The sequence below is a fragment of the Dermochelys coriacea genome, chromosome 15 (genome assembly GCF_009764565.3).
Source record: "Dermochelys coriacea isolate rDerCor1 chromosome 15, rDerCor1.pri.v4, whole genome shotgun sequence".
In the NCBI taxonomy this organism is placed as follows: domain Eukaryota; kingdom Metazoa; phylum Chordata; order Testudines; family Dermochelyidae; genus Dermochelys; species Dermochelys coriacea.
In genome coordinates this window covers 8320124-8342454 of record NC_050082.1, presented here as the reverse complement: position 1 = coordinate 8342454, position 22331 = coordinate 8320124, and the positions used below count along the sequence as shown (strand labels likewise).

Below are 22331 nucleotides of genomic sequence, written 5' to 3'. Positions count from 1 at the left end.
GGGCAGCCAGGTTGGCGAGAATATTAACGTGAACTCTGTTTGGCTGCAGATCTGCATCCAGCAAGGGTGGAAGGCTCCTAAGGGGCGATTTGATGTCCTGCCACTTCTCCTCCAGGCCAACGGCAATGATCCCGAGCTCTTTGAGATCCCCCCAGAGCTGGTGCTGGAAGTACCCATCCGGCATCCCAAGTAAGCTAGAGCACATCCGGGTACCGCTGCAGGGGAGGTTCTGCAGAGTTCTGCTCTGTTGGAACCACCTACGCCTTCTCACAGTGTACGACACAGCCTTTCCTGTGGCCTTGTCCGGGGGGGGGCTAAATCGAAGGGGGGGGCACATTCAGACCTAGAGACCCACCAGTTGTACCCATTTCTGCCAGTTAGTGCAACCCTTAGAGCCTCCTTCCCCTCGGCATGGAAAACTTACACATGCTTGAAAACCAGCGACCCTGGTCCCTTTCTCATGGATGGATGGCAGGCTGCTCTCGCATCACTTCAGTTTCTCCGGTCCCTCTGCCCTGAGCCTCCTGCCATTCACCTGTTCTCCCCGCCCCGCCCCACAACTCCCCTGCTGTGCTCGTTCCCAGGAGTGGTTCTGATGATTGCTGAGAACTGACTCGTTGTAGTAAGACAAAGCTGCCTTCAGGCTTCTGTGGAATGACCGTTGGGGGCAAATGCTCCCTTTGTTCCCCTCCCCGTGAGGATCCAGCAACCCGGCTGACCCCACTGTGTGCTCGGCAGGTTTGCCTGGTTTAAGGACCTGGGGCTGAAGTGGTATGGTTTGCCAGCGGTGTCCAACATGCTGCTAGAGATCGGAGGCCTGGAGTTTACTGCCTGCCCCTTCAGCGGCTGGTACATGGGCACTGAGATCGGAGTCCGCGATTACTGTGATAACTCTCGCTACAACATGCTGGAGGTAACCCTGCCCTCGGCTATTGTCTGCCTCGCCTTGGGGCGGGTGTGGGGCTGGCAGGGGTGCTTTGGGGTGTACAGAGCTACTGGGAGCAGAGCACCACACTGGGTGCGTCCCTGCTTTGTGGGGGACAGTAAAGGAAACTAAAGGGCTGCCTTAAATAAGCTCTGAAGATAAAGGTGAATTCCAGCCATGCTGCCACATCAGGGCAATGTGCCCCGGGGATCCCTGGGCCCAGCAAGTCCCTGGTATGTTACTTGGGGTGGCGAAGAAACGTTGGTACTAAACACACCCAGATTGAGGCTTTCCCACCCCATGTTGAGGTGTCCCCGGGGGGAACTCTGCTGCTGCGCCCCCACAGAGGTATACTGTGCTCCTCCCCTGACACCCAGCCAGCTCTGCGGCTTCCCTTGGAGACCTGGGGGTGCCACACACCGCTCACTCCTCTCCCCATCCTCTTTCAGGTGCCCTGCCCCATAGTGGGCACCGGCAGGGAGCCGTGCCTGCTGTCAAGATGGCCTTCAGTGGCTCAGGGCGTGGGGAAGCAGGGCACAAACCCCAAACTGTGACTTCTATAGCCCAGGCTAAGCACTGGGGATCTTTCAGTTATGCTTCGTTATCCTTGCCCCTCAGTCCCAGCAGCATAAAGAGACAGTCCCTTCTTGTTGGGGGCCTTTTTTCCTTTTCCCCCTTTGCTCATTGAGCAGCAAACTCAGCGGATGGAGGGAATTCACTGGCATCACTCCTCTTCATGGTGGAGTAAGAGCAATCAATGAAGCCTTTTGTCCAGTGTTCCACGGTAGTTCATCTGGTGTCAATGGACCTTGCTTGTGGGGCAGGACGTATCGCCTTCTGTTGGAGATCAGCGCTTGACACGCGTTAACGTGTCTCCTCTGTCTGGCAGTGTTAACAGCCACAGACGCTTGCAGTACAAAAGGCTCAGCTGCTGCCTTATACCAGGGGCTACAGCTGTTACACGTGAGATTCATGCAGGCAGCAACTCTCACGCATTCCGTAACGTCTTAAACACTAGGCACAGGGTTCGAACTAACGCCTGGTTTAACAACCCTACCACCCAGGCGAACCAGCCAGACTCCAGCTCTGTATTTGTCAGTACTCCAGTGAGGCCTGGGGACCTGGGCATGAGCTGGCCCCTGGCCTGCCAGCATCACACCTGCCCTCCCTGCTGGGATTGCCCACAGCCCCTGTGCGAGGCTGGGCACAGCCAAGCCCTGACTGTTCAGGAGGGAACCGGGCCACTGGGATGAGGGTCCGTGAGACAGGCAGGTCATTTGCCCTGATCCATACCCAGCAGCCTTGCCTCCAGTCATGGAAGTTCTCCATCAGATGCAGAGATGGGGACTTGCCCTCCCTTAGCTCGCTCCCTAGGGCACAGACCGTTTCAGACCTTGGACTGAGCCCACGCTCACTGATTACTGCGCATCTTTGCAGGAAGTAGCCAAAAAGATGAACCTGGACATGAGGAAAACCTCCTCGCTGTGGAAAGACCAGGCACTGGTGGAGATTAACATCGCTGTTCTGTACAGCTTCCAGGTACTCGAGGGGCAGGACTTGCTGCTGCTGCTGGAGCTTCAGCACAGGCATCCCCAAGGCTTTGGGGTTGGGGATGAGACCGGCCCCGTCGGGAACTGGCTTGGGAAGGGACCATGGGGAGGTCTGCCCCAGGGCCACAGCAACTAGTGGTGTAACACGCTTTCATGCGGCACTGTCCTGACACGGAGGCGAGGGTGACTAAAGTCTGGGCAGTGCTGCCCAGGACGGGCTATGCCACCTTTGGGACCTCCCTAATTTGGGGTTGTTCCAGGTGCCAGGGTTGCCCCAGTGGAATTTAGCACACTCCGGCCACTGGGCCCGGCACCGATGTGTGGTGTAGGGTTGTCTACATCAGCCCTGTGCAAGCTTATCCCTGGGGGAATTTCCAGCTCCTTTACATGGCATGAGTGGCACAAAAAGGGTCAAGGATCTGACCCTGGGTATCCACATTTTGATTTAAAGGGATTTGAGATTTTAGCTCATCCAAGCCAAAACTAGTGATTGGGGCAGAATACTGCTTGGCACCAGGTGAACAAGAAGAATATCTCTCCGATTTAGTGTGTCTGCTCTGGGAGGGCAGGGGATACACACGAGTAGTATCTCTCGTAGCCAGCTGCATCTTCTAACAGCTGTTTTCCTGGGAGTTTTATATGAGTGAGCGGGGAGAACAGTCCTAGAGGAAGGGAGCAGTGGCTGGTCCCAGAGCTGGACTCCAAGGGTAACAATAGCCTTTGACCAGCCTACAGCAGAGCTTAGGGGATTCAGGGTCCCTCCTACCTGTCAACCAGCTCAGCATAATCAAATGTTCCATTGTGAAAGCTGTCTCCTCAATCAGACCCCACCACGGGGCCCTTCCGGATGGTTCCTCATGCCCCATTGCCACTGCTGGACATCTTCCATTGGAAGAAGGAACTGAGCTTTCAGCCTTTGACTTCTCCTAGACAGAAGCCGATTGTTGTCCTAATGTCCCCTGCAGTTCTTGGTGGGACGCTCCTTTCTAGCCCTCAAGGCAGACTCAGCTCCCAGCCCGGGGTCCTCATGCTGCCTTCCGACTCCTGTCCTCACTGCCCAAGGAGCATTAGCCTGCAGTTACTACTGGCTCTCTCCTCCCTCCCTCCAACAGAGCGACAAGGTGACCATTGTGGACCATCACTCAGCCACAGAGTCCTTCATCAAGCACATGGAGAATGAGTATCGTTGTCGCGGGGGGTGCCCAGCCGACTGGGTGTGGATCGTCCCACCGATGTCCAGCAGCATCACCCCAGTCTTCCATCAGGAAATGCTCAACTATCGGCTCACGCCCTCCTTCGAGTACCAGGTACTATCCATAGCTGGGCTTCTGCCGGTGCTGCACACCCTGCCCCTCGCACACAAGGGTGCCATGATAGGCAGGGGCAGCAGGATCTACGTCTCCACCCCAGCTGTGGACTGGCTCTGCATTCCAACAGTTGTCCCTCTGCAAGGCGGTGGTGTTTGTTAACAAGCCTGATTGTTACAAGGCATCAAGGTATAATCAGAGTCAGGTTTGCAGACCCCCTGCATGAGTTGCCTTCCCCCAGGGATGGTGACTCTTTGCATCTCTTCCAGAGCCCAAAGAATAATCATGGTCCCATCATGAGTCCTTCATCCCAGCAGAGCACCTTCTGGAGCTCATTGGCTCTGCTCCTCAATCAGCCGCGGGGGGCTGCTGTCGGCCCCTGCCAGTCACTCCTTCCCTTCCTCCGCCATCTAGCAAATTTGAGCAAGCTGTTCCTGCCAGCTTGGGGATGGAAAATCTGACTCTGGTCTCCTGCCTGGGTGTACAGAGCGTGAGCACTAGGCCATAATGTTAGCAACAGAGCACTTAGCCCTTCAAAGAATGGGACAAGGGACCCTGAGCAGACATACCTTCGTTCACCGAATGTCTGTGCTCCTGCGGCTTTCGTTCAGTATGGCCATTAGCCTAGATCCCATAAGCAATAACCAGGAAAGGGAGCCCTTTGTTCATCTGTGTTCTCCATCTTCCATGAACCCAGAGTAGTCCCTGCCCTGACTGTGGAAATGGCACTGAATCCACAGGAATTGCACAGCCATTGATCCTTTTTCCTAGCCTCTGCCCCTTATTGAGGCCCTTTGAAAAAGCGGAGGGCTGTATTTCTGCATCTCCCTGCTGACCGTGCTCCCTGGGACAGCCTCACTTCTGGGAGGCCCAAAGGGCCTGGTCCTCGACCATGCTGTTACAAGCCAGCAACACCCTCTCAGCCTTGCGACAGCGTGTTGAAACCCTGGTGCATCCAGCCAGACCTCAAAGACATGGGCATCTCTAGAGAGGGTCATCTCCAAGCTTAAATAGCTGGGTTGTGGAGGGTATGATGGGGCTACAGACCAGCCCCCAAAAGAAAGACCTATGAAGAGGGTCTGAGGCCAGCTGGTCCCCTAGCAATCGGGTGTTGTGAATGTTTCTAAACAAGCTGTCTTTACAAGCGAATGTAATTCCATTGCTGGGCCCCACAGACCTGGCACTTGTTGAATAACACAGCTCTGTCCCTCAGCTGATGGCCCTCTTTTTCCTCCTAGCCTGATCCTTGGAACACGCACATCTGGAAAGGGGTCAATGGGACTCCAACCAAAAAGAGAGCCATCGGTTTTAAAAAACTGGCCAAGTAAGTACCTAGGAGTAGCTATCCCCACACACTAGGAGCCAGAGCACTGAGATGTGGCACACAGATCATTTACTGTTCAGGTTCTGTGTGGTGGGGCTGCCGTGTGCTACTTGAATTACTGCTGCATGGGCAGCTCCTCGCCCACCAGGATTCCCCCATGGTCTTTTGTAGGCCTCTCCTTTTGCAATGTCATCTTGTGTGGCACAGGAGAGAGGTGCCTGGAGAAGTGGGCAGCATTTGGGGTCTGCCACTGGAGCAGTAAATGGGAGGGTGAAGGTATAAAATAGCTAAAAATCTTCATCGGGTCTCTTCCCACAAATCAGTTCATTCTCCAGCAATGTCTCTCCAGCACTTGGAGAGAGACTTCAAATGGCTCCTCTTCCTTCCTCTCTCAGGGGTTATAAGGCCTGATTCTCCTCCCCCTATGCTAGTGATGTAACTCTGTTGCTGATACACTTAGTTAGCGCTGGTATAAGTGAGAGGAAACTCGTGCCCACAGAATCCTCTTCTTTGCTATTTGGGATACTTCAGCCAATCACTCCACTGCAGTTCGTGGGGACCAAACCCTTCGTAAGTGTGAAAGGAGAATGGCATGCAGAGCCTTTATACATATGGACCTAAGAGATGGGCTCAAACTAGGATCCTGGCTCTGAACAGCCCTTGACATTTTGAAATCAAAACCTGGGTTCATATTTCACAGCTAGTCCCCATCCCTTCCATGGGCAGAACAAGCCCCCTAGACCTGGATACCCTGGAATGCTGAGCAGGGATCTGCCCAACTGAGCTGAGCAACTTTGGACAATCTTGGTATTTTATTCCTGGTCTGGAAGCCTCCCCACCATGGGGGTGGGGTTGTGGGAGATGTCCCAACAGGGAAGGCAGAGTGGCCTAGTGGAGAAAGCAGTGGATTAGGACTCAGGAGACTTGTGTTCTATTTCTGGATCTACTACTGGCCTGCTGGGTCACCTTGGGCAAGCCACGGCATGCCTCTGTGCCTCAGTTTCCACATCTATAAAATGGGGAGGAGAATACTGACCTCCTTTTGTGAAGTGCTTTGAGATCTACTGATGGAAAAGCACTGTGTAGGAACTAGGTGATATTAGCCAGTAACATGTGTGTTATGTCACAGGCAACCTGGCCATGGTCAATGATGCTACACAATCATCTAGACACTGCTAAGTCTGTGCCCCTGTTGTTGTGATTCTATTCTCATCCAATGTCCCCCAGCCCTTCCATTAAGTTAGTTTCCATGGTTGCGTCCATGAAGCCACCGCACCATGAATACATTCTTGGGGCCAGTGCCTGGCACATGGGTTTCAGCGGGAGTCTGGGGGAGGTAGAGGGTTCGAAAAGATTAAGTGAGCTATTAAGTTAGAAGAGGACACAATGGCTGTGAATTATAGCTGCTCTGTGTGTGAGTACGTAATTGATAAACAGCTTTATAAAATGTGAACTTGGCAGGTAGGATTTTTAAATAATATCCCCTCCATTGTTCTTGGTGTGTAGGTGGTTTTAATTTTTTTGGGGGGGGGGGAATTTATCATTAATTCCGCCTGGCTCTGAGCTAATCTGCTTTTTGCTTGCTCCCGCGCACAAGATGGGAACGGTTGAGCGAGCAAAACATTCCTGACCAGGTGGGGTTTCATTACAAGATGATTTAGATGCTGTCCAGAACTGGTTGAAAAGGAGCCAGACAGTTCATCTCTCAGCTTCCTCCTGGACCCATCTGTACTTTTGCTAAGATCTGATCAGTGCCAGGGCTGGGGGGAGGCCAGTGGCATCTGAAATGAGTGGGTGAAATTGACATGGAAGGGCGAATTCAGGAGCCATGTTATAGTAGCAGGTAACAACCATAATGAATCAGACTGAAAGCAGGATAGAAACCGCCCAAAGGCAAGTACTTGAGACCATGTTGGGGGTGGGGGGGCAAAGAAATCCAGTTCAGGCTTTTCCTTTACCCCCACATTCCAAAAAATCTCCCCTCTGTCTGAAACCAGGGCAGATTTTGCTCGTGGACACCCTTCACCTGTAACCACGTTTGGGGGGGCGGGAGGGGAAGGGCTGGGCTTCCCTAATGGATTCTCATTGACGGACCTCTCCCTGGAGCATCCAACGTAGCTGCAACTGGCACCCCCGTCAATGCACGTCTGTTCTGATGAGGGCACTAGAATCTCACTGGGCTGCTGGAGCAGGGCTGCCACTTATCAGACTTTCCGTTGTGTTCCAATTTGGGCAACCGTGACTTTTTCAACCCACCTCTCAACTGTCAACAAACTAAATCAAGCTGCTGCGATTTCCGTGGCGTCTCCGTAACGAGATGCCGTGGCTGATTCTGCCTGGTGTGCTGAGAGAGACACTGGCTGGATCGGGGCCCAGGCTCTAGCCTGCCATTTTGATGGATCCATTTACAAACTTGGTGTGACTTTAGAAAAAAGAGAAAATGTTGAATATTTTTGAAAGCAGAACTCCAGTCCCTGCAACCCAGCTCTTATGAGTAACTCTGCCATAACAAACAAGCGTGTACAGCGTTGTATTCATGGCCTTACAGTACAATAAGAAATCTGTCTCTGCTACACATTTTTTGCCCCATATTTTCCACGGTTGCTACCACCAGTGGTGCCGAACCAGCACTGGCAGAGACAGAAGCACTAGTGTGGACAGAGTGCTGATGGCCACTGATGCGGTAGGTGCGGTGTCACGTTGGGTGTGTCTGTGTGGGAGCTGGAAGCTCGGGAAGACATACATGTGCTAGCGTTGATCAAGCTAGCATGCTAAGAATGGAGAGTAGCAAGCAGGACGAGTCACCTCAAATACGCGTGTGCTGTCTCAGACAGGATGGTACTCCAGATGACCAGCCCCTCCTGCTACTTGCGCCACTGCATAGAATCGTGGAAGATCAGGGTTGGAAGGGACCTCAGGAGGTCATCTAGTCCAACCCCCTGCTCAAAGCAGGACCAATCCCCAATTCCCCCCCCCCCGATCCCTAAATGGCCCCCTCAAGGATTGAACTCACAACGCTGGGTTTAGCAGACCAATGCTCAAACCACTGAGCTATCCCTCCTCCGAGAAGCTATACTGCTATTTTTAGCACGCTAGCTCAATCAGAGCTAGCGCAGTATGTCTACTCCGGCTGGAAATGACACCTCCAGCTGCAGCGTCGACCTACCCAGAGAGCTGCTCTGAGCTGGGTTAGAGGACACAGGGCCTGAAACACGAGTGGTCCCCTGTCCACACTAGTGCTCGAGCTGGTGGAGATGAATCAATGGTAGCAATGGTGGAAAATTCTGGGGCAAAAAGAGTTTTTATATAGACAAACTAATGGGTGCAGCTGCTCAAGGAAATAGATTCCTGCTGCAAGAGACGACAGGCAGGTGGTTAGAGCCCCTGTCCTGCAACCATTTAAAGGGAAGTAAGTTGGCTCCTGGGGGTGATCCCCATGGGACTGTTCCCACAAGTCAAGTTATGCCCGTAGGTGCTGTACCCACTGGGACATGATGGTGATCAAAATGCAGGGTTTTAAGTGAACAAACGCCCTAGCTAATTGGGGAGAGGTGCAGGTTCAGTTTAGTTAATAATCAACACTTTTCCCAGAGCAGCCCGGGCCAGGTGTAAGTCCTGGGCCCTGTGCACAGGGAAGGAAGTGTGTGTTTTTTCTCATTCTAACAAACTCAAAAGCCTTGTTGACTTCCCTGTTATTGGAAACAAAGAAACAAGCCATTTCCCAGATGCTGTCTGGGCGTGTATGAGTGCAAGAGACAAAACATTTTCTGGAGGTCTGAGATCCGACAACATGAGAGCGCAAGCTGGCAGGCTTCCCTTAAAGCCAGCAGTATGCTGGTGTGTTTCCATAGGCAGCAGGGGACTGGTTCCCACTGCCTTGAGCTCTGTGCAGTTACTTACAGCTGTGCAGAGCATCGAAGGCTGCCTCTCCACACATGTTCCCTCTAAGTTTTGACAGGCCGTGTACGCAAAAAATTTCTTCTGTGCAAATTGTTGTGCTTCTATGCAAATTTTTGTGCACGCGGTGTTTTGCTGTGTGCATGGGGTTTAGGATCTGTGCGTTTGCACACGCGCACAGCTTAGAGGGAACAGTGCTCTCCACCCAGGTAGGGGTTTCCAGCTGCCTCTCATGGCTGTAAATCATGGCTGAGTGGGGCGCAGTGGCTGTTTAAAACAATTCCTCTTACTTTTCCCCAGACTCTAGAACTCTCACCCCATGGTTGTGAACTAATAACTCCCCCGTGATCACACAGCCATGCTTGAAATCCAGGAGAGAAAGAGAGACAGAGGGAGATGGGGGGGAATTGCGGACTGGGCTTCTCATGTCCAAGTATCTTATCAAGGCTTCTACTTGCTTCCCAGAGCCGTGAAGTTCTCTGCCAAGCTGATGGGGCAGGCAATGGCCAAGAGGGTCAAAGCGACCATCCTCTATGCCACGGAAACGGGAAAGTCCCAGGTCTATGCAAAAACCTTATGTGAAATCTTCAAGCATGCTTTCGATGCCAAGGTAGTATACCAGATCTCTGCCATAGAACAGTGGATGGGACTATGTGGCTTACATACACCAGGCCCAATGCAACGAGTTGCTGGGCTCCCTCAACTCTCAGGGACTTCCCTAGGAATTGCAGGCCTACAGCACCTTGCAGGATTGGGCCTTGGGACTGGTTAAGGGACCAAGGCCCGGATGCCAACGAAGATGCCTTTAATTTGAACACATTTGGAGAGGCCTTGTGGGCCCAGTTTTGCCCTCTGTTACCCATTTAGCCCCATGGAAGTCCCCAAGAAGAGCAGAATTTCGTCTCTCCCTTAAGTCTCTGGGCCTCCTCCCTTAGCTTTATAGATTGGATCTCAGCGCCAAGTTCTCTGCCAGATCCTTGGACCGATAGTAGAACTGCACAGAGACTTTGGCCCTAGCTGTAAAGCCCAGCCAACTGAATGGCAGTGAGTCTCCCTGTACAAGGGGCCATTACCAGCATCTCTGTCTGTCTCAGGTGATGTCCATGGATGAGTATGACATCGTCCACCTGGAACACGAAACCCTCGTCCTGGTGGTCACTAGCACCTTTGGCAACGGAGACCCACCAGAGAATGGGGAGGTAGGAAAGAATTAAGAACTATCCCAGTACCGCATGTGGCAGTAATCGTGGGGCAGGGGGAGTGGCACCCACTTGTAGGCCCATTCATTACAGAGAGCAGGAAACATAGTACAGTGGTCAAAGTACATAGCTGGGCATCACGGGACCTGGGTTCTTTCCCAAACCTGCCCCCCACTTGCTGTGAGTCCTAAAGTTTGCCTTAGTTTTCCCATCTGTAGAATGGGAGAACATCTGTCTTGCCCTCAGGGACGCTGTGAGGTTTGTTTAATTAAAAGCCCGCTCTAGATCCCATCAAAGTCAGTGAAAGGGGTTGGATCAGGCCCTAGATTCCATCAAAGTCAGATTCAGTGGGTTGAATCAGGCCCTCAATGCGTAGAGACCCTTTGATGTACTGCACCATACAAGGGCAAATTATTATTAACCTGCGGATGTGCTTGGTGCTGTATGAACCCTCAAGGCTCTGGTCCTGGCCCCATCTACAGAGCAATAGATGAGTTCAGTCCCAGTGCACAGGGCAGATGACCCATGGCCGGGTCCCACTGGTGAAAGCAGGTGGGGGCCTCTGAAGCAGGATAGCGCAGCCACCCAGACCCACACTTACATTTAGTGTCCTGTACGACAGTCTGTGGAAGTGACGGCCCCACTGTGTTTCTTTCTCTCTCTAGAAATTCGGCTGTGCGATGATGGAAATGAGGAATCCCAACTCTCACCTGGAAGAGAGGAAGTAAGAGACTCAGACAAGAGCCCGGCCCCACTCCCACCACAGCAGAGCTGGCCCGTCCCTGGGAACCAGGCACCACATCCATCCCTTGGGTTAGCTGGCCTCTATCCCAACGGAGGCTGCACGTTTATGGCCTGGGGACGGACTCGCGTGCACTCAGGCAGCCGGTCCTAGCATTGGCCTTTCCCCTCTGGACCAGGCTGAGGTCACAGGTGAAACAAACCTTGGCAATTTCACTCCACTCCACTGCCATCCAAAACTGGCCTCTGGGTCTGTAGGAACCCAAGCAAGAGATCAGGTCAGGTGGGCTCTGCTGAAGGAGGGGAATGCAGCCTTCTGAGAGGGTGTGGAGCTGGGTCTGGTATGTCCTGTGCTTTGCTAGATGAGGGGGAGAACCAGGTCAAGAGCTGCCCGGTGGCCCTCCCAGAAGAACAGGACCCTGGGCAGTTGCTTGTATGTAAAGCTGATCCAGAATTCCAGTGTTTGGAGAGTTGCAGTGCAGGCCTGGCTCGAGGGGAATGAGTCTATATACCTTCCCTGGCATGAAATCCCCATGCATGTTATCCCCTTTCTTCCCTCCAACAAGACACTGGGTCCAGCCCAGCAGAAGTTCCTGGCTTGGTAAGAGATGGGGCCGGGAGAGGGGTGTTACACTTTCGTTGACGGATACCATTCCTTTTGGTTTGTTTGCCACGGGGGTGAAGCCGGTCACACCTGCAGAATCGCATGGCTCTGGCCTGGCAGGAGAGCACTTGTAGGGAGAACCAAGCGCACTGGAGCAAGAGGAAGGATGGTCCATTGGGGAGGGTGCTGGCCTGGGGCTCAAAAGACGCATATTCAATCCGTTGCTCTTCCACAGACATCCTGTGTGGCCTTGAGCAAGTCACTTAGGGTACGTCTCCATGGCAAACGGAACAGGACACGGCAGCAAGTCCTAGAGCCTACTTCAGATGAGTTGGGCTCATGCAGCAAGGCCCAAAATAGCAGTGTAGATGTTTGGCTCTGCATGGAGCCTGGGCTCTGAAACCCATGGAGGCGAAAGGGTCCCAGAGCCAGGCTCCATGCAGAGCCCCAACATCTGCACCACTAGTTTGAGCCCCACAATACAAGTGGGCTGAGCCGGGCTCTGAGACTCGCTGCTGCGAGGTTTTTCTGCTGTGTAGCCGTACCCACTCTCCGCCTCGGTGTGGAGGAGAGAGACTTTAGGAACCGTGAGGTGCTCAGATCTTGGGTCCTCACTGCCACAGGGCAGACTCCTGTTGCTGCAAGACTGAACGCAGAGACTGTGAACTAAAGATGGGCCTGAGCCAAACCTGGGATCCAGCTTCTCCAGGTGTTCAGAATCTGGATCCAGATTTGGCAGTTGTCTTTCTTTAACAGCACCTAAAGCAGGGAGTTACCTGGTCTGGTGTCAGGCTTGTCTGCTGCCTCAGTTTCCTCCCTCGGCGCATTCATCCTCAGCCTCCATAGGCTGCTGCAGTGCTCTTATGAAGGAGCCTTCAAGGCACTGCAGCCCTGAGGTCACTCAGTCCTCGGGCTTAGCCAGAGTTCTCTCTTGCTGGGGCAAAGCTGGACCTCTAAGGGCCCCTCTGTCCTTTTCACGAGTCTTTAGCCCTTTACTGGGCTCAGCTCCAGCCCTCTTGGGCTCCTACCAGTCCCTTCTTCCCCTTGTTAACTGCCAATGGCTGCAGCCACTTGCAGGTTGGCAGCTTGGGGGGCAACCCTCTGTTACAGGTCCCCAGCCATAGGACTCCAAGCAATAACCCAAACTGCCCTATCATCCCTGCACAGGGCCTCTTCCTGCTTGATCTCCCAGGTCTGCTGTCCTTGGAGTCTTTCTCCTGACTAGTCACCGGCCACCCTTGTATCTCACAGCAGGCCTGGTTCTTAGTCACATGTGACCCCTGCACTCTCATTCTCTTTGCCAGGGAAGGTGGGCCAACCTTTTAAAGGGCCAGCTCACCCTGCAACCATGCCATACAGATAAACACCACTAACGCAGAAATGGAGCCCAAACTCGGCTCACTGCTGGCCTTTGCATGGACCGCTTTTCATAGCCTAGATCGCATCTTCACAGAGTCTCCTGGCCCTCTCCCCTCCCATTTGCTGTCTCTCGGCCCTCTCCCCTGCTATCGATTAAAGGAATATTATCCCTGAGGCAACCCCAATAATGGTTTACATGGAAAAGGACAAGAAACTATGGCATGTATTTTAGCTTCTTTTAATGAAAACTAGCTGCTGCAAACGAAGAGGAGCCAGCACCCTACAACCAGCCAAGTGTCTGTGGACCAACAGCAAGTGCCCCATGAACTACTGGTGATCCAGGAACCACAAATGTGTAGCTTCCAGAGTAGCAGCCGTGTTAGTCTGTATCCGCAAAAAGAAAAAGAGTACTTGTGGCACCTTAGAGACTAACACATTTATTTGAGCATAAGCTTTCGTGGGCTACAGCCCACTTCATCAGATGCATGCAGTGGAAAATACAGTAGGATGATTTTATCTACACAGAGAACATGAAACAATGGGTGTTACCCTGCACACTGTAACAAGAGTGATCAGGTAAGGTGAGCTATTACCAGCAGGAGAGGAAAAAAAAAAAACCTTTCATAGTGATAATCAAGATGTGTAGCTATGCTTTGACCATACAGGTTTCAGAGTAGCAGCCGTATTAGTCTGTATTCGCAAAAAGAAAAGGAGTACTTGTGGCACCTTAGAGACTAACAAATTTATTAGAGCATAAGCTTTTGTGAGCTACAGCTCATGAATGCATCCGATGAAGTGAGCTGTAGCTCACGAAAGCTTATGCTCTAATAAATTTGTTAGTCTCTAAGGTGCCACAAGTATTCCTTTCTTTTTGACCATACAGTAGTAGTTAAATCAAATTACCACTAGGTGGCAATGTTTCTCAGCTTTCTCTTCCAGGCAGCTCTATATCTCTATTGCCAACCCTAAACATTTGAGACTATTCAAAAATGACAACTGTTGTTTTCTTTTTATTTGCCTTTAAGCCTTGAAGGATCACATTTTTAGCTCTTCTCTGCAACTACACGGGCTAGTAACTTTCTTTAAAATGCTGAGATTCTCACATAGGTCCAAATGCTGGGTCTTCAAGGGAGACCCCGAATATAGAGAAACTCCCCATAAAATCGCTTTAGGTGGGCTGAAAAGCCTGGGGATGTTAGAGGGACCTGGCCTCAGTTTATTGCAGTGTTGTGCAAAAACACCTCTAAGGCACATGAGTGCTGTGGTCAAGCTAAGGTTGTGTCCTTCCTTTAAGGAAGTATGGTTTGGGGTTAGAGCAGAGGACTGAAAGTCAGTTTTCTGGCATCTGTTACTGGCTCTGCTACTGAAGCAAGATGAGACTTGGGCAAGTCACTTGACATCTGCCAGAGTTAGTTAAACATTTGTAAAGAGCTTTGAGATCCAGGTTGCTGCAGAATGGCAAAGTGTTAAACGTTTATTGGTGGTGGTTATTATTTCAGGGGTGAAGTACAGCATATTCCACTTAATTGAGACATCCATTCCCTATGAAGTCTCTTGAATTAACATAATGAGAATTGTGAATGGTAGTGTCTGCTACTTAGTCAGGACAGAAGTAGTATCTGGCCAGTGGTAAGTGTGTTTTAATCAGATGTTAAAGAGGAAGGAAAGTCTTGGCTCTGGTCTTCTCCTTCAGAAGTTGAGAAATGGTGTTCAAGTGCAGTGGATAACACACTTGTGCAGAACAGTAATGTTAGTTATTTGCACACTGATTGTGGTGGTGTTGCAGCCCCAAAGTGGCCTACCTGCTATGCGGACATGTGATGTGACAGATCCCTACAGGACTCGCAATCTGAAAACCCATTATGGTTTTTAATGGCCTCTTCCCCTAAACTGGACAGCTGATGAAACAGGACAATAGGCCACCCCCAGAGGTGTCTCCGTGAAAAGGATTCCACTGTGTTGTTCATGTGTGTCGCCTCCACGCTGGACGCTTGCGATATACCATATTACGGGGTGTCCTGGCAGGAGGTTGTAGTTGAGCTGTGAGGTGGGCAACAATATACAACTCAAGTGTCTGAGCTCGGCACTGGCTGCTGCAGTCACTGCCAAGAACAATTTGAGCTGTTGGCTACTATCTTTAAGGGCCTGAAAGTCCTGGAGCCTGGCTATATGACACACAGTCTCAGTCCTCCATGTCCCACAATGAGCTCTGGGAACGCTCTTGCTGTTAGTATGGACCTCTCTGGTAAGAGTGGCTGGAGTTTCTCAGTACAGGACACTCCCAGCTTGACCACTGTCCCTTTGGGGGAAGCCACCAGAACCCAGGGACAGTGATCTTCAGATCAGGAGCTAAAGAGCACTTGTTTATGTGCTAAGGTCAATGTTTCTGCTTCCCCCACTGCAGCAGATGCCATGAACTAGGGACCTCCAGAATGTGTGTCTCTCTGCAGCTTGAGCCAGGCTGCCCAGCTGGGGCTTGTAACAGACTCACTTCCTCTGTGCATCGGGAGGCATGTAACGTACACTGAGGGTGGATTGCACCCACTGCAGGGAAGGGAGGGCAGCTCCCTGCTCTGCTGTTGGCATCACTAACAGCCTCCCCTGGGGCAGGCAAACAGCAGAGTCCTGAACTCAGGCCCTGACTGGTGAGAGCTGCCCAAGCTGTGCCCCAGTTCCCAGCACTCGCCTGCCCATCCTACTGCTGGCACGGTGGCCCAGTAGTAGGTGTAAAGATGCCGCGGTTGCCATAACGCTTGTTGTCCTTGCTGTTTGCAGGAGCTACAAGGTCCGTTTTAACAGCGTCTCCTCGTACTCGGACGCACGGAAGTCTTCAAGTGACGAGCCCGAAGCCAGGGACAACTTTGAGAGCACAGGGCCTCTGGCTAATGTCAGGTGAGCAGGATGGAGAGGGAGGGAGCTGCTAGCTTCTTGAGGGCTCAGCCTGTCTCCAGCAGGCAAGGAGAAAGAAGGGACACTGCAGCTGTTGCAAAGGACCCAGTACCCATGTTGTAGGGCATGCCTGCCCTGTAGCGCTCTCTTTTGGCCTAATGTGGCACTGGAGGCACTCCCTGCCTTAGTTTCCCTTCTCTCGGGGCCCCTTAAGAATTCCAGAGAGTCCAGAGGGTGTAACATGCAGTTCCCCTGCTGGGTTCTGCTTTATTAAATCCCCAAATAAACTTGAAATAAAGACTCTCCCTTGGGCTCAGGGGTCACAGAGCCACTGAGGCTGCCGTTCTCCTCTTCAGAGCTGTGGGCTCTGGGAGCTCCTCACTCTGGGAGCCCCTCCCTGGAATTGAGCCCAGATGGCTTTTATCTGGCTCAGGGGCTCGTTGTTCAGTTAACTACCTAGATGGGTTCCTTCCCCTTAAATTAGCTGGTTGGGGTAGCCTGGACCGGGGTCCCATTACAGGGGCCAGCAACCCCATGACATCTGTCAAGCTGTCCTGCAGTACCTCAGAAGTGGTGAGCACAAACCTCTGGGCAGTCTGTTGTGAACCAGAGCCCAAGCCCCAAACTAGTTGTGAGTTCTGTACTTGGATTTCACCAGCCAACCATCAAGTGTGAACTCCTCAAGCTCTAGAACAGCCTAGCCATGGAATCGCAGGTACTCTGAATCCTCGGTCTTGCCACCCAGCTAAGCCTGCCTCTGTGACAGATAGGCTCTTTCACCAACCATCGCAGCGCTATTCAGGTTACGCCCAGTCCCAAAGGACCAGTCACTTACCCCAGGTCAATTGCACCTTAGATCTCACACCAAAGACAATGCATGAAGCCAACCCTATAATAAACGATCTAAAGATTTATTATATAGGAAAAGGAAACGAGAGTTATGTACAAGGTTAAAGCAGGTAAACACACACACACGTTACAAGCTTAACTTTCAAAAAGTAATAGAAGCTTCTATAAGAAGCAAGCTCTATATGTCCTCTAAGGCTGATCCACTGGGGATCTTTTAGTTACGCCTAGTAATCCTTGCCCCCCAGAGCCCAAGCAGCATAAAGAGACAGTTCCTCCTTGTTGGGGCTTTTTATTCCCTTTCCCCCTTGCGCTTTGAGCTGCAAACCCAGCTGATGGGAGGAATTCACTGTCATGACTCCTCTTCATAAAACAGGGGAGGAGAACAATCAGCAGAGTATTTCGTCCTCTTCAGTGTTCTGCAGTAGTCTGGCGTTGATGGGCCTGTCTTGCTGGCCAGGACGTCACGCCTTCTGTTGGAGATCAGCACTTCACACTAGTTCATGTCTCTCTCCTGTCTGGGGATTTGCAGAGTTACAGAGGCTCACCCTGCAGATCGCTCAAATATTACCTTAGAGCAGGGGCTACAGCTGTTACAAGTGAGACTAATGCAGGCAGCAACTCACACACATTCCATACCATCTAAACACATTCTGACACCTGCTTTAGCAACACTACCACACAGGTAAGCCAGGCCGGCTCCAGCTCTGTGTTTGTCAGTGTTCAGTGGAGGTACGGGGACCTGGGTATGAGCTGGCACCTGGTCTGCCAGCGCCACAACACCCTGTAGCAAAGATCTCCTCTAAGCAGCTGTGCAACGGGTAAATAACCCCCAGCTCCCTGAGCTAGCCTGACTCGATGTCTCTGTTATATTCACCCCCTTCTCCTCACTAACTTGGTCAGTGCATCCTGACCTCCTGGGTCCCTAGGAGACTAGTCACAAGGCATCACCCCAGACCCGCTAGATTAACAAGCTGCGACTCTCTGTGCTTGGCTCATCTACATCCCATAGGGGTGTCAGCCCTGGCTCCAGCCTCTTCTGCCTGGCACTTTGCTAGCCAGACCCCACCAGTCCCTGCCAGGCAAAGCCAGCTGTGGCCCTGCTGCCCTGGCATGGGGTGGCGATGCCTGTGGTGGTTGATGCCCCCGTGGCTGTTTCCTCCCAGAACTGGTGAGGCATGGTTGCCTCTGTAAGGTTTCCTCCCTTGGTTGCAGACAGAGGAAGGCTGAGGCCTGATGCCTTGGTTTTGGGGGGCCCCGAGGGCTGCAGAGGGGTTTCCGTGCCCCTCTCTTTCTGCTGGCGCTGCTGGGCCCCCAGGCTGGGCAATGCCATGTGGGTGCGAGCCCTGCCTCTGCAGGGAGACGCTGCCCGCTCTGCCTCTTGTCTGCTGTCATCCTCGGGTAGCTGCAGCTTTCCACCTGCTTGCAGGTTCTCGGTGTTCGGCCTAGGATCACGTGCCTACCCCCACTTCTGTGCCTTTGCCCGTGCCGTCGACACCCTGCTGGAGGAGCTGGGAGGGGAGCGCATCCTCCGCATGGGGGAGGGGGATGAGCTCTGTGGCCAGGAAGAGTCTTTCAGGACGTGGGCCAAAAAGGTCTTCAAGGTAGTCTGCTTCCTTGGTCTTTGGGAAGGGGAGCGGGGGCGGATTCCGAAGGGGGTGGGGAGAAAGAGCCTGGGAAGCTGCCATTGGTCAAATTTGCTTTCAGTTAGTTGGGCCTGAGCTCGCCCCCGAGGTCCCCAGCACCCTGGCACAATGCAAGCAGTTTGGAGTTCACATCTTTAGCCACCCCTGCTCTTGTGAGGGTCCTGCAGTGAAGCAAAGATTCAGAGACTGGGCTCCTCAGGCCTCCTGCCTGTGCACTGCAATTCCCGGGGGGCTGGACAGGGCGAGGGGACCAAGCTGGTTCAGGTGGCACAGGGGGCAGTTAGGAGCTATGCTAGAGACCTAGAGCAGAGCTGAGGATAATGCGGAGCCTTCTCGCCGGGCTGGGTTGTCTTTGAGGGTTTGGAGGAGGTATCTAAGTGCATTCTGGGAGGTGGGCTCTAGCTTTGGGTCTGGACTGTGAGCCGCCCAGTATGCTGGGTGTTTGGACCCCGGGGTTTTGGTTCAGCCAATGTATAAGGAGGGGAGCCCTTGGCCAAATGGGGGTGTGAATCCAGCATTGCCAGCCCCACATGTTCAAAAATCAAGTCAGGCAAAAACAAATTGGAGACCAAGTTAACAATAGTCAGCGCTGAGTTCCATTTTCCGGCCTTCTGGTCCTGAGCCACTAGTGGTCATGACTTTAAGCTTTCCTCCATGCCATGAGGACTAGACATTTATTCCTTTAATTTTTAAGGAAAGTTGATCGTCTCTTGTAATGACCTGACTCCAGGAGCTGGGGTATTAAAGAGAAATCTCAGATACCATGAGACTCGTGGTCAAATCACAAAAGCTGGTGAAAGAACCTGGGTGTGGAATCTGGACATCTTCAAACTCTGGAGGTGGTGGGAACCAAGGCTCCAGTCTGGCCCATTATGAAAAGAAGGGGCCATTTCAGATTCCGAACACCCCAAACTCTGGGGCGATCAGAACTGGGCTTCTGGTTTAAGCCCATGTGCAACTGAGGAGGGCGAGTTCTAGGAAATATTCCCGTGTGTGTGAGTGGCGGGGTGGGGTGGTGACACTGACGCTAACAGATGTGCCCATCCTCCACTGGCAGAACATACCCCCGAGATGTGTCGGGGGCAGCTCGCACAGCCTCCCTGCATTGCACTTCACCCTAGTCAGCGCCGTCCCACTCCCCCTCCCACCCACATGCTTATGGAAGGGATGTTGGCTGAGAGCAGGCGGTGGCACCTCGTAGGAGCCAGGCTGGGCTGAAGGCCTGGCTAAGCTGGGGGGTCCCCTGACAGCCAGGTGTGTGCTGCAGGCAGCGTGCGATGTGTTCTGTGTGGGAGACGACGTGAACATTGAGAAGGCCAACAACTCCCTCATCAGCAACGACCGGAGCTGGAAGAGGAGCAAGTTCCGCCTGACCTACATGGCTGAGGCCCCCGAGCTTACACAAGGTACGGCCACTTGGTCACCGGGGGGCTTTGAGCAAGAGGCAGACGCTGGGGCAGATGACAATCCTCGGGGGCCAGTGGTGGGCTTGCCTGGGGGAAGGCTGCAGGTCGCCTTGGACAGAGCTCTGCTGAGACCCTCTCATGCCTCTCTCTGGGTATTCGACTCTCTCTTCTCCATATCTCACCGTCTCTCAGATGTGTCCTGCCTCTGCTCTTTCCATGCTCCCTCCATTCTCTCCCTCCTGCCTTATCACCTCCCTCCCTCCGGTTCCTTTCTCCTGCTCTCCTTTCTTCCCATATCCTTCACCTGACGTCCAACCTTATCGCTGGATAGAAAAGTCCCCCTTGTCCCCACCCCCTCATTCAACTTCAAGCCCCTCCTGTCCCCCCCCGAATGGCGCATTGTGGCCTGGGAGGAGAATTCCATTGAAGTTCTGTCTGGTTTTCCCTCTTCACCACCTGCTCCAGCTGCAGTCGGGGTCAGAAGCCCACGCTCGGCTGGAGGAAGGGACTGGAGACAGGCAGCTGCCAGTCTCCTGAGCTGGCGGAGGACCTGTGCCAGGGCCGTGGTATGCTAGGGTGGCGCTGAATCCGGACTGCCTGCTGCTGCCTCCTCTCGCAGAGCAGACACACTCACTGCTGAAAGCAAGTGGAAGAAGTGGAAATCCTGCAGTGCGCTAAGCCACCTCTTTAAAACTCTCCCACCCAGGGTGGGGCCAACCCCCTAAAACACAGCACGATAGCGTGGCTCCTGCAGCTGGTATACGGAGCGCTGCCTCAGCTCCTCCTGAATTCAGACACCCACTTGCCAACCAGATGGTATGGGTGGTGAGAGGAATGAAGGGTGTCTATATGTGCCTGCGGCTGGTGGGGTGGTTTTCTGTTTTTTTTATCCCACTGGTTACCCACCTGCTGAGAGCAGGGAGCTGGTGCAATCGTGTGCTCCTTTCACATGGCCCCGAAGGCTCCCTGAGGCTTACCAGCAAAGGCACTCACTGTGGGTCTCCCGTGGGGTGGAGCAGGAGGCCCCAAGCCAGGGCAGCCCTGGTATCACTCAGCTGATGCATGCCAGACCAGGTTCTGAAGTGCTGAACGTGGTGGTGCCCAGCCAGACCCTGGGGGCAGGGATGCAGGCAGCCTGCGCTCGCCAGTCTCTGCCGCTTTCATCTGATTGACTCTTCTCATCCGCAGGTCTGTACAGTATTCACAAAAAGCGAGTCTATGCCGCCCGGCTTCTCATGCGCCAGAATCTGCAGAGCCCAAAATCCAGGTAGGATTGACAGCCATACATCTCACCCATACACACATGACGCACACACAGTCTGCCCTTGTGCATGCACATCACACACACACGCGCACCCTCCGCACTCTCCAACTTCTTAATTCCAAGCATCTCCGCTATCAATCAACCAGGCCAGGCCTAAAGTGTGCCCTGCGTTACAAACCTTAGTTCTAACTTGGTGGTGAATGTTCCCTAGCATCTAATGCAGTGACTCCTCTACGGATATCTCGGGCATGCTCCTGTCTGTGCAGACCACCCCAAAGTATCTCCAGCAGTAATGCACCTGACTATGCTTCACCTTTGCTATATGGGTGAGAGAAGCCATCGACTTAGCGCTGTCCACACCAGCGGTTAGTTTGGTACGACTGCCTGTGCACCACATCCCCAAGGGACATAGTTTACCGAAGTCAGTGTATAGTGGAGACTTGGCCTCACTTCCACGTGCTTTACAACAGTAGGGCCACAGGCACTTCAGTGGAGTTTCTCCTCATTGACGCCTCTGGCCCCCACTTTTGACCTGATGCACCAAAACAGTACATGGGCTTCTGCTGCTAGCGCTGCAGCCGGTCGGGGGCTAACTGGTTTCCTTGAGACATTCTTGCTGACGCCAACCGTGCTCGTGCCGAGAAAGGGGCAGTGCCTGCACCCAAGGTGCTGCATTCGTGGCATGCCAGGTGATGCGGAAGTTCCACAAAGGACAATATTGGGCCAGCGGGTTCAGCTTTCCAAGCTGGGTGCAGAAGAATGGCTAGCAGTGGAGAACGCCACCACAGGAGAATGGGGCGGGTGGCTAGTCTGAATGGAGGGCAGATTCTTTCCTAAGATCCTGTTCTTGTTTCCTTTTTTCATTAGTTCAAACGTACGATCATCTGGGCAGACTCTGGGCTGCTCCCGTGCCCTCCTTCCTGCTCCTTAGAAAATCACACCTAACGAAACAGCTCCCAGAGCTGGGCCCCATTAGCTCCAGGTTTACAGCTGTCCAGGGGGCTCATCACAGTGCTGGGTTTGTTTTTGTTTTTCACGCCCCGCCCCCTTCCCCCCACAGTCGGTCAACAATTTTCCTGCGACTTCACACCAACGGGCAGCAGGAGCTGCGCTACCAGCCTGGAGACCACCTGGGAGTGTTTCCAGGCAACCACGAGGACTTGGTCAGTGCCCTGATGGAAAGACTCGAGGATGCACCCCCAGCCAACCAGCTGGTGAAGGTGGAGCTCTTGGAGGAGAGGAGCACAGCTTTAGGTAACCAGGGCCAACACAGATACCCTGACTGGGGCTGGCTGGACCCCATTTTCCCCCTGCCCTTGCAGAGTCTCTGGGTGCCATGTGGATCCTAGCGGGGTTGGGGGATTGAACCACATT

At 53.0% G+C, this 22331-nt stretch overlaps 1 protein-coding gene and 1 long non-coding RNA gene across 2 annotated transcripts in view; one reads left to right on the top strand and one right to left on the bottom strand.

Annotated features, from left to right (window-relative positions):
* The window catches only part of NOS1 (nitric oxide synthase 1), an 88040-nt gene that overhangs the window by 51776 nt on the left and 13933 nt on the right, over positions 1-22331 (top strand). The window contains exons 9-21 of the mRNA XM_038373629.2: positions 50-189; positions 739-913; positions 2363-2464; positions 3588-3782; positions 5021-5106; positions 9469-9613; positions 10098-10202; positions 10868-10926; positions 15682-15798; positions 18071-18245; positions 19555-19693; positions 20882-20960; positions 22018-22211. Of these exons, the coding sequence (XP_038229557.1) occupies positions 50-189; positions 739-913; positions 2363-2464; positions 3588-3782; positions 5021-5106; positions 9469-9613; positions 10098-10202; positions 10868-10926; positions 15682-15798; positions 18071-18245; positions 19555-19693; positions 20882-20960; positions 22018-22211 (1711 nt within the window). The remainder of the gene's footprint in view (positions 1-49; positions 190-738; positions 914-2362; positions 2465-3587; positions 3783-5020; positions 5107-9468; positions 9614-10097; positions 10203-10867; positions 10927-15681; positions 15799-18070; positions 18246-19554; positions 19694-20881; positions 20961-22017; positions 22212-22331) is intronic.
* LOC122456758 overlaps positions 8124-22331 on the bottom strand; it is a 25287-nt gene continuing 11079 nt past the window's right edge. Inside the window, exons 2-3 of the long non-coding RNA XR_006275795.1 lie at positions 19192-19201; positions 8124-8166 (exon numbers count right to left, since the gene is read on the bottom strand). This is a non-coding gene — a long non-coding RNA (uncharacterized LOC122456758). The remainder of the gene's footprint in view (positions 8167-19191; positions 19202-22331) is intronic.